Source organism: Salvia hispanica, chromosome 4 (assembly GCF_023119035.1).
Source record: "Salvia hispanica cultivar TCC Black 2014 chromosome 4, UniMelb_Shisp_WGS_1.0, whole genome shotgun sequence".
In the NCBI taxonomy this organism is placed as follows: Eukaryota; Viridiplantae; Streptophyta; class Magnoliopsida; order Lamiales; family Lamiaceae; genus Salvia; species Salvia hispanica.
This window is the reverse complement of record NC_062968.1, coordinates 16,340,498-16,355,585: the sequence shown is the minus strand read 5'-3', so window position 1 is coordinate 16,355,585 and position 15,088 is coordinate 16,340,498. Positions and strand designations below refer to the sequence as shown.

The following is a 15,088-nucleotide window of genomic DNA, read 5'->3' as shown; positions in this document are numbered from 1 at the left end:
ATTTTGTGATTTTGCGTGTAATTAACTCATCTATGATCGATAGGTAAATCATTTTCGTTGAACAGAGACTATTTTAATGTAGTAGTTATATCATTTTCGCTAAACAGAGACTATATACAACGCTGCTTCCTAAGCATAAACTAAGCAGAATTCGCTGACAATTTTGTTTTAAAATACAATTTGGCACGTAAACCCAAATGCTAAATGTCAATAGTCTTCATGAACAACGTATTTATTTATAATCAAATCGTCTTCCCCACCCTCCGATCTCCATGCCCAATAGATTTAAATATTGTCCTCCACAAATATCTAATCAAGAAATTAGGATAGTCTCTGATTTACTCCATTACTATTCTATCACTAGGTCCTCCGAGATTGGTTTTTATAAACAAACAGAAATTTAAAAATGACATCAATGGACTCGAATTTGCAAAATCTTTGATTTTGAACATTACTTACTCTATCATATTAGAAATATGGTCACTCATCCCTCAAGAGGCTTATAAGGAGGAGTTAAATGGGCCACCTTAAAAGGCTTATAATAGGGAGAGTTATCCATATTTTTATAGGTGAGCTAGAATGGTTATCAAGTCGATATGAGACAAGATATTAAAAATTTTAACACGAAGATATTAAGAATTTTAATATAGCACGATAGTTTAAGTTGAGTAATTGGAAGCTCGTTGACAATGGCGGCGAGCATGATGCATTGCCTTACCTCATTAGGTCCCCATCAAGCCTACCCCTACCACCCCCCTCCCTGGGATGTAACACAACGGAAAAAGTGTGTATTTAAACATTTTCAGCTACGGCAAAATGCCAGTAACGGATTCTCCCACATTTCCTGTTCCACAAGAAATGCAAGCTTAGAGAGAGGAAATGGATAACTTCATTGGCAGGGACGAGATCGAGTCGTTCAGGAACGAGCTCTCCGAGATTGGCAGAAGCTTCAGATCGTCAATCCGCCGCCACTCATCGAGCTTTCGCAACGATTCCGCCTTGAGCTCTGTAATCGCCGATGAAGTAGTCTCTCAGTGGGCGGAGATTGAAAGGCTGCCGACGTATGATCGGCTGAGATCTTCGCTCTTCGATGAAGCCGGAGCTAGAAAGGTGGTTGATGTCACGAAGCTTGGCGCGCCGGAGCGGCACATGTTCATCGAAAAGCTTCTCAAGCACATTGAGCACGATAACCTCCGTCTTCTGCAGAAAATCAGGAAGAGAATGGATAGGTAACATTTGTGTTTGTCAATTTATGCTCATATTTGGATCGTGTCTATTGCTGAAGGCTGATTAGATTTTGAAAATTTTGGTGCAGAGTTGGGGTGAAACAGCCTACTATTGAGGTTAGGTACAGTAACTTGTGCATAGCTGCCGAGTGTGAGGTTGTTGATGGGAAGCCCCTGCCTACACTTTGGAACTCCTTCAAAAGTTTGGTTTCTGTAAGTAGGCTTCAATTTTATTTTAAATAGAAAAAAGCATAACAGTTTGTATCACCGTTTTTTCAATATATCGTTAACTATCGACCTAGACTAACTAATACCGAAGCTATGCAAATCTATCACTGGAAAAGTTTTTTGGGTGCATGAAATGAGTAAGATCGTCGTGAACTTCACGCAGACTATAACAAAAAATCTCGGGGATATTCCGAACCATTCTTATCAGCTTTTAGTTACTGCAAAATTATTGGGGGATTGACTTGTGTAGTTCCATGCAGTTTGTGTATTAGTGAATAGTGAGTCAAAGTCGATAGTTCATGACAGCGATGAAAAAATGACGTTTGTTTGAGATGTAGTATTTGACTGTTTTGCCTAGCTATGATGAGCAGTGAACCACATGAATATTAGGCCTCCTGCCAAATCTTCATGTTGTACTGGGCTTCTACTTGTGATAATCAGCAATACTGCATCTGAACATTCATATTCCGTTGAGAACATGCTAAAGTTATTACCATGTTTTCTGGAGCACGTACAATCGATTTTAGGCTGTTTATGTGCTTTGGATGTTCTGCATCAAAATCAGAATACCTTCAGTTTTTCTACTCAAATGAACTGTAATTAAAAATATCCACTCTTCTTTTGTAGGATGTCACCAGGCTTCCCTGTATGCCAACACAAGAGGCCCGTGTGGAAATCATAAAGGATGTCAGTGGCATCATCAACCCTGGAAGGTGAAGTGAAAAGGCTTTTCATGCCGTCATATGTTACTAAGATTCTGAGGATTCTTACTTGCTTTTCTCTAGAGATGCTTCTTTCAAATTCTGCTTAATACTATATTTATCTGACCATTGTGTCTTACCATATGCATTTCAGTTTGAATAGTCTTGTTTATAGGGTCCTTCAATGTACCATGAATAGTCTTGTTTACATGGTCCTTCAATGTACCACAACTAAAATATTGAATATGTCGGTTTATAGATTGGATAACATTATGCAGATTGTGCAGATACTCCGCCTGATATATTCCCTTTTCCTTTCAAATCATCTAAAATCTGTAAATAGTCATAAATGGTTCAATTATTCTTTGTCATTATGTTGTTGTGTGATATACTTGTGACGTTTGGAATCTCACACTTTTCATCTTACTATTGCAAGACAATCCCTACCTCTTACTTGCAACTTCAAGATTGTCAATACAGCCTTTATGTTAACTCCTCTCAAACTCAAAAAGGAGTGTCCATTCAGTTTGGGATTGCGTGATTTAGAGTCCATATGCTGATAACAGACTCTTTGCAGCAATAGATATAATAAAAGATATATATTCGTGATAAATTTCTGATAGACAAAGAGAATCTCGTTCATTATTGTCAGGACTTATGTGGTGCTGAGAATGCTGTCATCACTATCATTTAGAATGAAGTTATAAACTATCTGCTAAAATTTTCCAAATATCATCTCAGTGATAGAGGCAAACATTCAGATTTATTCATTACAGTTGCTGGTTAAGGCAGTCCTGCTTAGTTTAGTTATGGTCTTCCATATCTAATGTTGGACTCCTTTAAATACAGAATGACTCTATTGCTTGGTCCTCCAGGATGCGGAAAGACTACCCTTTTGAAAGCCTTAACAGGAAATTTAGACAAATCGCTCAAGGTAATCTTACTTACTTTTTCCTCCAAACTTTAATGAACAAGAGATGTTTGAAAGATAAGGTCCAACATGAAAGAGAATATGTAGCTTCTTGTTGTTGTTAAGTTTGAAATAAATGTTCTGAACTTCTCCTTTTTGAATGTGAAATCTCAAAGAAATTCAGGAAGAACTTCACTCTTTGTTTGTGTAATTTCTAATCTACTATGGTAATGATGTTCTGAAGGAGAATTATAACTGATCTCAATATCTTCTGGTATGCTATAGATAACATGTAAGAATGTCAACAGGTTTCGGGAGATATCTCGTACAATGGATATAAACTTGATGAGTTTGTACCTCAGAAGACATCAGCTTATATAAGCCAAGATGATTTGCATATCCCAGAAATGACTGTACGGGAAACACTTGATTTTTCAGCTCGCTGTCAGGGTATTGGTAGCAGAGCAGGTATGCTATTTAAATGAGGAAACTCAGATTTCATTTTATAATTAGTTGTTCTGATATGCTGTTTTCTTCTAAAGAAATTATGGCTGAGGTTAGCAGAAAGGAGAAAGAAGCCAAAATTGTTCCTGATCCAGAAGTGGATACTTACATGAAGGTGCATAATGAGAGCTCATATTGCAACTTTCCTTGATTTGTTAACCGGACCTTGATATCAATCTTCAAAGCGAATTGTTTATGCTACCTTCTTTCTATAGGGCCACTATACCACCTTAATTAAATTCTAAGACCCGGAAATAAATATTTAAAATTCAAGTAAAGAAAAATTAAAAATGTGAGCTCAAAATGTACCCAAGATCATTGATCCCAAACACCAATACTGGATTACGTTCCAGTTTACAACATTTGAATATAAAATCTTTTAATCTATCTTTTGAGTTTTTAGTTTTCATGTTGCTATGTCCTGATATCGGCATCATTGTGCAGGCAATTTCTGTGGAAGGACAAAGGACTTCTCTTCAGACAAACTACATATTGAAAGTATTTGATCTAGCTTTAGTAATTTATTTATTTTTTTGAAATCGTTATTGGTGCAATTGCCTTTGACAATTTTCATATTCTCAGATTCTTGGCCTTGATATATGTGCTGATACACTCTTTGGAGATGCCATGAGAAGAGGAATATCTGGTGGCCAGAAGAAGAGACTTACTACAGGTAAATTTGATGCCAATACATTTTATATTTTCTATTATAACAATTGATGCTTAAGGATTATCGCAAAATTGAAAACGTTTTTTGTATCCTAAAAATTAGTTATTGCTGTGTGTATATATTTCAGTAGCTAAGATGAACAGTATCATGCAGGTGAGATGATAGTTGGACCAACAAAAGCCTTATTTATGGATGAAATCTCGAATGGTCTAGACAGCTCAACCACATATCAGATAGTTTGTTGTCTTCAACAACTTGCACACATCTCAGATGCTACAATAGTTGTTTCTCTTCTCCAGCCTGCACCAGAAACATTTGATCTCTTTGATGACGTAATTTTGATGGGTGAGGGAAAAATTGTTTATCATGGACCTCGAAGTGATGTCTTAGAGTTCTTTAGAAATTGCGGATTTGGGTGCCCTGAGAGGAAAGGAGTGGCTGATTTTCTCCAGGAGGTAAGTGCATCAGAAAGTGCTACAAAAGTTATCTTTTGCCTGATAAGATACGACAATGAACTATTGACTGGTCTTCCCAGGTTATTTCTAAGAAAGATCAGGAACAATACTGGCTGGAGACACGACAACCTTACACTTATGTGTCAGTTGATATGTTTGCGACGAAATTTAAGGAATCTGTGCATGGAAAGAATCTTACTAAGGAACTTTCTGTACCATTTGATAAGTCGAATAGCCACAAGAGTGCCATTAGTTTTAGTGTGTATTCTCTTTCCAGATGGACTCTTTTAAGAGCTTGTATGTCGAGAGAGTTTCTTCTGATGAAACGAAATGCTTTTATGTATGTTTTCAAATCAGCTCAGGTTAGCCAAACTTATTTTCTGATTCTTCCTCTCTTCAACTGCACTGAGTCACTGACAATATCAATTTGCACTTTCTTCCTTAACGGTTGTTAACTTTGTGAAGTATCACTCATTTGCAGCTTGTCTTCATTGCTTCTGTAACAATGACTGTATTCCTGAGGACGCAAATGCACGTTGATCTTGTCCATGCAAATGATTACTTGGGAGCTCTATTTTACACTCTCATTATTCTTCTTATAGATGGAATGCCAGAGCTCTCCATGACTATAGAAAGGCTTCCAGTATTCTACAAACAAAGGGACTTGAACTTTTACCCTGCATGGGCATACGCGATTCCAGCAACCATCCTGAAAATTCCTATGTCATTGCTGGAAGCTCTAATCTGGACATGTCTTACTTATTACGTTATTGGTTTTAGCCCTGAGGCTGGGAGGTTAGTAGTGGATGAAACGCTTAAAATTCTTACGCTCGGCTTATATTTTCTTGGGAGTATGGTTGTCTTTGATTCATAGGACATGACCAGCTCAGCATCAGTAAACAACTCATCAAGATTAATGCTTAATATTAAGCTAGCAATCCTGACCCTCACTGTTTTACAGGTTCTTTCGCCAGATGATTTTAGTTTTTGCTGTGCACTTGACCTCATCATCTATGTTCCGATTCCTAGCAGCTCTCTTTCGGACTGTAGATGCATCTACAACAGCTGGAAGTTTGGCCATACTGTTTGTGACATTATTCAGTGGCTTTATGATCCCACGGCGTGAGTAATTTCTTAAGTCATAGTAGTACTAATTTAGTATCCTCCATTCATTTATTAGTCGCATAATATTACCTCAAAACACAATGTTCTGAAGAAATGGCTTTTGCAGCATCTATGCCAGTTTGGTTGAAGTGGGCATTTTGGGTTTCTCCTCTTTCATATGGTGAGATAGGCCTTTCATCCAATGAGTTTCATGCTCCGAGATGGCAAAAGGTGGGTGCTTTGTGCGCGGGAACTTCAAAGTTCTCGCTAAGCAATAGTATATTATTATGATCTAAAACTCTCAACTTGATAATTAATCAAATTCTGACTACCATAATGACGTTCAGTGTTTCATATTTATCATGTTTTGGTAGGATCTGACAGGAAATACAACCATAGGAGACCAAGCACTTGCAAACCGTGGATTAGACTTCAGTAAAGATCTCTTTTGGGTATCCGTGGGTGCCCTTATCGGGCTAACACTGCTCTTGAACCTTGGTTTTGCATTGGCATTGAGTTACTTAAAACGTACGAACATTACTTAAACATTACAAATGCATGCATGATCTTGTACTTATGAATTCCAAATGCACCAGCTGCTGGTTCTCGTGCTATTATTTCAAGTGACCAACTTTCAAAGCTAAAGGGTAATAGTAAAGAACTGGATAAAAAAGCTAATATTGAAGGGCATTCCAAAGTTTCTCCTCCTAGAACCAGTGTAAAACCTCATGGAGGTTAGGCACTTTCACCTTTATCTATATCCTATAAAAGTACATTAATCAGAATTGTAAAGACTATAAATGGTTTGTGTTCTTTCATTGGTTGATGATCTATTTATGCAGACAGAATGGTTTTACCCTTTCAACCATTGAGTATGGTATTCCAAGATGTCCAGTACTATGTGGACACCCCAATGGTAAATCTGGAAACTGATTTACTAGGAAATTTCCTTAGCATCAGATATAAAGAGATACTAATCTAACTGCTTGTTTTGCTATCTGCTTCCTTTTAGGCCATGAAGGACCATGGTTACACTCAAAAAAGGCTTCAGATCCTTTGTGATATCACTGGTGCATTCAAGCCTGGTGTTCTCACAGCACTCATGGGTGTCAGTGGGGCTGGGAAAACGACGCTTCTAGACGTACTTTCTGGCAGGAAAACTAGTGGCACCATCGAAGGAGAAATAAAAATTGGAGGGTATCCTAAAGTCCAGAGTACATTTTCTCGGATTTCAGGTTACTGTGAACAAACTGATATACATTCTCCGCAAATTACTGTGCAAGAATCAGTTATTTTTTCTGCATGGCTTCGTCTTGATCCACAAGTTGAGGAAAAAACAAAATATGTACGATAACATGTCCTGAAGCTTCAAACTTTCGAGTTTTAGTAGCAATTTCCCCATCAGTATAATACCATAATTTTGTTATGAAATCTAATAGGAATTTGTCAAAGAAGTCCTTGAAACCATTGAGCTTGACAACATCAAAGATTCGTTAGTGGGCTTGCCGGGTGTTGATGGTCTGTCAACTGAGCAAAGGAAACGGCTAACAATAGCTGTGGAACTAGTTTCTAATCCCTCCATTATCTTTATGGATGAACCTACCACTGGACTGGATGCCAGAGCAGCAGCAATTGTTATGCGGGCAGTGAGGAACGTGGCAAATACGGGAAGAACCATTGTGTGCACCATTCACCAGCCGAGTATTGACATTTTTGAAGCATTTGATGAGGTAAACAGCAATGTATATCTATTGTTTATCTCTAGTTTGTTTGTTAATCTTGTTTACTTGCTAATTAATATATCATTGTTTCTTCTAGTTAGTACTATTGAAAGCTGGAGGTCGCATGATCTATTGTGGGCCATTAGGTCATCATTCTTCTGAAGTGATTAAATATTTTGAGGTGCGTCTTCCCTTGCAATTTCTATATGTTTCTTGTTATTTGAACGTAATGGATGTGTCTTTCTTAGCAGAAAATTCTTTATTAACTTTATGGTTTCAATTTTCACAAAAGGCAATCCCTGGTGTGGAAAAAATCAGAGATAACTACAATCCAGCTGCATGGATGTTGGAAGTCACTTCATCTTCCTCAGAAGCTGAACTTGGCTTAGACTTTGCTGAGATTTACAAGAAATCCAGTTTGCATGAGTAAGACCGTCTTGAATAACATCTTTAATGTAGCTTCAGTGAAGCTAGTCATGGAAATTTTTATCCTATATTGTGATACCTTTCCTCTTTTATTCAATTATCACATCAACTCATCAGGCATGCTCTTTTCTCTCTATTTTTTGGCTTAAGGAGTAACAAAGAGCTTGCAAATAAGCTCAGCGTACCACCTGCTGGATCAAAAGATTTGCATTTCTCAACCCGCTATCCGCAAAATGGTTGGGAGCAATTCAAAGCTTGCCTATGGAAGCAGCACTGGTCTTACTGGAGGAGTCCTAAGTACAACGTGATGCGCTCGCTTCATATGATTTTTGCAGCTTTTCTTTTCGGCTTGGTGTTCTGGAAACAAGGCAAAAAAGTGTAAGTTCCTGCAATACTATAATGGACAAAACTTTATGCCTTTCTGCAATCTTCATAAAATTTTGGTTGAATTGAACTAACCTTTGGAAACTTATTCTTGAGAAACCTATCCCTTCACATGAAAAGTTTATTTAACATCTTTTGCCTTGTGTGTGAACAGACATAATCAGCAGAGTCTATTAACTCTGCTGGGCTCAATGTATGCCTCCACGCTATTCTGTGGTATAAACAACTCCTCTTCAGTCCTTCCATATGTTAGCACCGAGCGAACTGTTCTCTACAGAGAAAAGTTTGCTGGAATGTATGCTTCGTGGGCTTACTCAGCCGCGCAGGTATGCAGCTCGCCATGCCAAATGTGACCAAAATCACATGTTATCAAAATGTCTGATGAGTATTGATTTCTACAGGTCATTGTCGAGATTCCATATCTGTTTGCACAATCAGTTGTATTCACGGTCATCACATATCCGATGATCGGATACCACTGGTCTGGATACAAGGTGTTCTTCTACATTTACACCATGTTCTGCACGCTGCTATACTTCACCTACCTCGGAATGCTGCTGATTGCCATAACACCAAGCTTTCCAGTGGCTGCCATTTCGCAGTCGGCCTTTTACACAATGTTCAATCTGTTTGCCGGATTCTTGGTCCCTCACCCGGTTAGTTACTTACTTACTCACTTGTCTCTCCACAACCACAAGCAAGCTTGATTTTGTAATATTATCTGTTTTTGTGGCAGCAAATTCCGAGGTGGTGGATATGGTTTTATTATATGGTTCCGACTTCGTGGTCGTTGAATGGCATGCTTAATTCACAATTTGGTGATATAGATGAGAAGATCTTGGTGTTTGGAGAGACCAAAACAGTATCAGCCTTTTTGAAGGATTATTTTGGATATCGACACCATCTTCTACCTCTTGTTGCTGTCATGTTGTTGTTCTTTCCTATTCTTTTTGCTTCTCTTTTTGGAATTTGTATTTCCAAGTTGAACTTTCAAAGGAGGTAATGTAATCTAATCACACGGCACGCCGTCTGATCTGTGTCATAAGTTATTGTAGCAAATTCATAGTATCTCTTATATTTATATAAAGAAGGTAATTGGTTGCTAATATCACGAACTTTGTTCGGATTTTTTCAAAATATTAAAATGGAAAAATCTGATACTCTCTCAGTGACATTCTTAATAAATTTGGGAACACTGAAAACGTCGACTTGCTTTCTGATTTGCATGGCTTCTCCTTTCATGTTCTTGTTCGCATGACCTAGAATTCACTGTCCGATTGACGCAACTTCTCAAAAAAATTTGAGGTGGAAGACGAAAACTTATTTTTTTGATGCATATTAAATAGAGTGAACTATCCTGATCTTTCAAATGGTATCTGATCTTTGTTTTGTATCGTTTTTGGTACATATAAATCACATTTTTAGTATCTTATACAATTTTCATTCAAAAATGCCCTCTAAACAAATACATTTTTCTATTTTTGTCATAAAGGAAAATTTGGGCATATACAAAAAATGATACTATTATAATATCTTCTATCAATCTCTTCACTCTTACTATTATTATTAATCAATATTAGTATTATTATTTTAATATTATAAATTAATAACTAATTAATTTTTAATATCATTCAAATAAATTTAATTATGATTATAGTTAGTTATTATAATAATATTATAGTTATAATACTAAAAACTAGTAGTAATTAATACATCATTATAGTATAATTACTTAAATTATGAATCATATAATATTATATAATAATAATAATTATTATTATTATTTTATATTAAATTAATAACTAATCAATATAGCTTTAATAAAAAATTTAAATTGTGAATTGTATTAATAATGATATAAAGAGTTGAATATTTTTAATTGGGTATTTAATAAAAAAAAAGAAGAGAAAAGAAAAAAGAGGAAACATAAACTAAGAAGAAAAAAAAGAAATGAAGATAAAATACTAAAAAGAAAGAAGAAAATAAAGAAAAAAGAAAGAAGAAGAAAAAGAAATAAGAGGAAGAAAAGAAAATCACATCTTTGGTACTATTTAATTGAAATTTCCAAAAATATCCTACATAACAAAAAAATCACATGTTTGATTGTCACGGGGTACCAAAAAACATTATAAAACAAAGATCAGATACCATTTATGTGCGAAAATGAAAGATCAGGTACCATTTATGTAGTTCACTTCATTAAATAATTACTATTACTACGATAATAATATTTTTGGCTTCACCAAAAATCTACGCAAGTAATAAAGTACGACCATAATTTGATTTTTAATATTTTTGATAGCATAAAAAAAAGTTAAAGAAAATTTTAAAATCAGAAAATAAAATATTAATGATGGAAGAAAATTTGATTTTAGATGCATAGAAAAATAAATTTATATTCATCAGAAATTTCAATAATAGGAATAAAGGCTAAGATATTGAGGAAAATTTCCATATTTGAGGCGCAATTAGTTTCCATATTATATATATTTATATTTATCAAAAAATTATTAAACGGACACAGTAACTCATATTGCTAATTTAGAAGTAGTAAAAAGTAGTATGGCTACTGTGAAATTTTTTCTCATTTCAAGAAAAAAAAAGTAAAATGTGGTAGTAGTACAAATCTTCAGATTTGGCTGAAGATTAATGAGCAAGAAATTGAAGGGAGTAAATACACAGCGGAACTAGCGAAGCCAATTTTTCAAGGGATAAAGTGCAAACTGGTTAACGTACTACTCACTCCGTCCCGCTTAAAATGACACGTTTTCCTTTTTAATTTGTCCCAACTAAGATGACATATTTCCTTTTTTGGTAACTTTTCTCTCCAATTAATACACTAAACTACTTTTTCTCACTACTTTAATACTTACAAACACCTTCTCTTTCTCCAATTAAACACTTTAACCAATAACTCCTAAAATCCTGTGCCGACTAAATAATATGTCATCTTAGTCGGGGCGGAGGGAGTACTACATAACTTATAATTGAGCGAGAAAGTTAAAATAAATTGATTTATTATTATAATCTACAGTTTTATGTCTTGCCTGATCATGCAGATAGATTAAAATAAGTAAATAACTAGCAATCCTAAACCAAAAAAGAACTAGACTGAATCAATTGAACCGGCCTATTTGACTATGAATTAAGAAAAACGCTTCTTATTAGACCGTCTGAATCCGTAAAACTGGATGGTCTGCCCGAAACCGGTTCAACAGTTTAGTCAAACTTTTTAAAGAATAAAGGCTAATATTGGTCTTAAACATATGCCAATTTTATGATTTTAGTCAAATACTTTATCTTTTGAATTTTGCATCCTGAATGTTTCAATTCGAATCACAATTGGTCCTACATTAATAATTTCATCAATTTTTAAACGATTTTGACCGATTTTGATGGTTTTAACAGTCCCACTCGGGTTAAAACTGTATGAAAATCGGTCAAAATCAGGTTAATACCATTTAAAAATTGATGGAATTGTTAATATAGGATCAATTGTAACCGAGTTAAAATATTCAAAATACAAAAATACAAAAGAAAAAGTATATTACCAAAATCAAATAGGAACATATTAAGAACCAGTTTTGAGTTTTACACTTTTAAAATTATAAATTTAAATTTGTATCGCTAGGTTGGGTGAAGGGAAGTCATCACTCCAAAGCGCCTGTCCACGCCGCTTTCTCTCCTCACCGCCGTCGACTCGCCATCTCGCACACAGACAAATTGTACGCCTCTTTCTGTCTCTGCTTGTTTGTTCTGCTGAATGCTTACATGTAAATGTGGATTCCATCTATTTTTCTTTTCTTCATAATGTTTATGTATGTCGACCAGTTTTTGAAAATGCAGGGGCTAATGTCAAATATGTGTTTTTCTGCTCTTGAATTCGATCGATTTTATTTTTGGTAGGTTTTGGTGCTATAATTGTTCACTTAGAGCTATGCTTTTAGGAAGAGATACTGATAACGATGGTGCTAATTAGCTTAACTATGCTATTTTTGTTGATAAATTCAACGCTTGGTTACATAACCATCGTTGTCCAATTTCAAATTCATCCATCCACCACAATTATTTGTCATTTACACAAACAGCTTATGTGCATTGACCGTCCTATTCAGATTGTTTTACTTGAGCAATTAATTGAACATCTTCAGTCATCCAGCAGCCACTTTATCATGTCTGCGGTAGAGCTGTGTTTCATATGCATCCATATTATTGAACACATTTGGTGATTCTGCCTTTCACTACGTATCATAAAATATTATTGGAGCGGTTTGTTTTATTAGCCGACTTGCCTATGGTTATTGAAAACAAGATGTGCTAATAGAATGCTTCATGAAATTTGGCTCATAGCTGGCTGATCTTCTGCCTTTGTTGAAGACTGGTTGGTGATAATTTGTTAGTTTTAGTTTTTCATTTTTGGGGAGGGTTTACAACTTTACATTTAAATTTCTCAAGTTCCTATTGCGTTCAATTAGATAATTTTTTTTTCAAGTTCCTATAATACTACAATTGATTTGGAATAGTCAAATTATTTCAATTTGCTCTTTCTTGACATACAAAGAGCTCAGTGCGTCATAGTGGGCTAAAAAGTGGAAAATATTGTAGTATATGATAGTATGTGGTATATTCTGATTTAACGGACCTGATATTCTTATATGTGGTTGTGTTTGCAGGGCACAAGAGAATGAAGGTCAAGATTATACGTATCCTACATATGTGTATTATTTATACATGCATACCAGGAAATTGTCTGAGTACTTTTCCTTGGTAGGTACTAGGTAGAATAATTTAATGGTTTTGTTGGTACAATTCTGTGTGATGTTCAATAAATAAACTAATTTTATTTTCTAAATATGCACATTATTGATTATATGACGGATGCAATGTAGCAATCATATTTTTCTTTAGGGCATGCTATAAGCCTGTTTGTCCTTGACCGTATTGTTTGTGAATTCTGCTGGGCGTGATGTACAGAGTATGTATCTGATCCTTAGTACTGCCAGTTTCTTTATGAGATTTATTTTTAAGAAGCTGAAAATATGTTCTTTTTGGAACTTCCAGATGGCATGCTGTTGCTTCTTGGACATGGGATGCCCAAGACGAGACTTGTGGTATTTGTAGGATGGCATTTGATGGTTGTTGCCCTGATTGTAAACTCCCAGGAGATGACTGCCCCTTAAGTAAGTTTTTTTTTTACATTTCTTGCCTTTTGTTTGTCTTATCTTTTTATTCCTTCCGTTTTAGTGGTTATCCCCTGTTTTTGGCGTGTTAAAAGCTCACTCATATAATTATTATGTCAATTGCAATATTGCATATAGTAAGTAAAATCCGTTAGTTTCTCAGTTCCATTCAGAGGTAAGCTTGGATACATAATTACCTATCCACCATCTAGGTCCTAATTAACTTTTGATCTATTCACTTATCTATCGCATGTCAAAAGCAGTATGATCTACACAGATAAACTAGTTAACAAATGAACATGGTGTCTGTCAACTGTCAAACACTAGTCTCAGGGCATGTTTCAATCATAGAAAATTCCCACTGATGGATTTCACCAACTGCTTATTTAGGACTTTTGGAGCTGACAAAACCTGCTACTTTGGTTTAATAGGTTGACAGAGCCTGCTACTTTGGGTCATAAAAATATTACATTGAATAAAATATGCAACTGAATGAATGCTATTTGGTATAATAGCTTGGGATACTTTATAAATTTGGCTATTATTGGTTGCTGTAATGAACTAAGTAGACTGTAGGTTTACTTGCTCAGTATAGAAGCATATTGTTGCCACATGGACTGAAATATACAAATATGAATTACGACTAAGGTGTCCATTAGGCCACTCTTCTTTCTACGTCCTTAGTACTTTCCTCCGTTCCATCTCTGAGCTCTTTCATGTCCTCTCTCCCTCTAACCTCCTTTATCCTAATTATCTTATTACTCAAACCACCATTGCATGATATATTTAGACCGATGAAAATCATTTGAAGTTGCAGAAAATTGCTGACCCCTTCTCAGTTGTGCCTTGTTCTTGATGTCCTTTATCTTGTCCTGATCTGCCAGAAACTTCTGCTAGAAAATGAAGTCCTCCCTTGTAATGAAAATGAAGTCCTCCCTTATAGTGAAATATTAGTAGCTATTATAGCTGGTTTTTCTATTTATGACTTTGTGAGAAACTATTCTTCTTGATGTTCGAATAATGATTTCCGAAGCCATTCATATTTTCATTGTCTTTGAATTTCATTATATTGCACTCACTTTCTTTATGAATCTATGTTAGAATAGCCACTATCTAATCCATACACAAATTTATGTTGCAGTTTGGGGTTCTTGCAATCACGCATTCCATCTTCACTGTATCTTGAAATGGGTGAATTCACAAACTTCACAAGCACATTGTCCCATGTGTCGTAGAGAATGGCAATTCAAGGAATAATTCTTGTTCATTTCTATACATATATAGTTATATGTATGTCTCAACTCCACAGCTGTGTTTTAAGAATGGCAAATTTTATTGAGCACAACTGAAATTCAAATCTGAATCATGTTTTTTGCGGTGGGAATATTGTAAATCAAATCGTTCAGTTCCATTCTTGATGTATCACAACTTTTTTGGTTTATTAGCTTAACTTCACTTCTATATGTATTATTGTTTGTTTGGAATTTGCACTAATTAAATAATTAATTCCTTTTTTTGTGAACCAATTAACTCATCTTCAATACAACAGAAATGGAGTAGTATAAATTAACACTTTATA

At 35.3% G+C, this 15,088-nt stretch overlaps 2 protein-coding genes across 2 annotated transcripts; both read left to right on the top strand.

The window, feature by feature from the left end:
• The first annotated feature begins 819 nt into the window (after positions 1-819).
• Positions 820-9,360, top strand: LOC125222560 (pleiotropic drug resistance protein 3-like). Its single transcript, XM_048125240.1, has 24 exons — positions 820-1,229; positions 1,316-1,439; positions 2,082-2,167; positions 3,005-3,089; positions 3,374-3,533; positions 3,608-3,684; positions 4,014-4,067; positions 4,152-4,242; positions 4,393-4,694; positions 4,775-5,056; positions 5,176-5,489; positions 5,656-5,816; positions 5,926-6,029; positions 6,173-6,326; positions 6,395-6,532; positions 6,641-6,714; positions 6,811-7,143; positions 7,238-7,528; positions 7,617-7,700; positions 7,812-7,945; positions 8,096-8,323; positions 8,484-8,655; positions 8,731-8,985; positions 9,066-9,360. Exons 1-24 carry the CDS (start codon positions 880-882, stop codon positions 9,330-9,332), a joined length of 4,320 nt encoding a protein of 1,439 aa, XP_047981197.1. The 5' UTR covers positions 820-879; the 3' UTR covers positions 9,333-9,360.
• Positions 9,361-11,934: 2,574 nt separating this feature from the next.
• Positions 11,935-14,959, top strand: LOC125219822 (anaphase-promoting complex subunit 11). Its single transcript, XM_048121895.1, has 4 exons — positions 11,935-12,054; positions 13,003-13,032; positions 13,391-13,509; positions 14,651-14,959. The coding sequence occupies exons 3-4, from the start codon at positions 13,452-13,454 to the stop codon at positions 14,764-14,766; spliced, it is 174 nt and encodes a 57-aa protein (XP_047977852.1). The 5' UTR covers positions 11,935-12,054; positions 13,003-13,032; positions 13,391-13,451; the 3' UTR covers positions 14,767-14,959.
• The last annotated feature ends 129 nt before the right edge of the window (positions 14,960-15,088 follow it).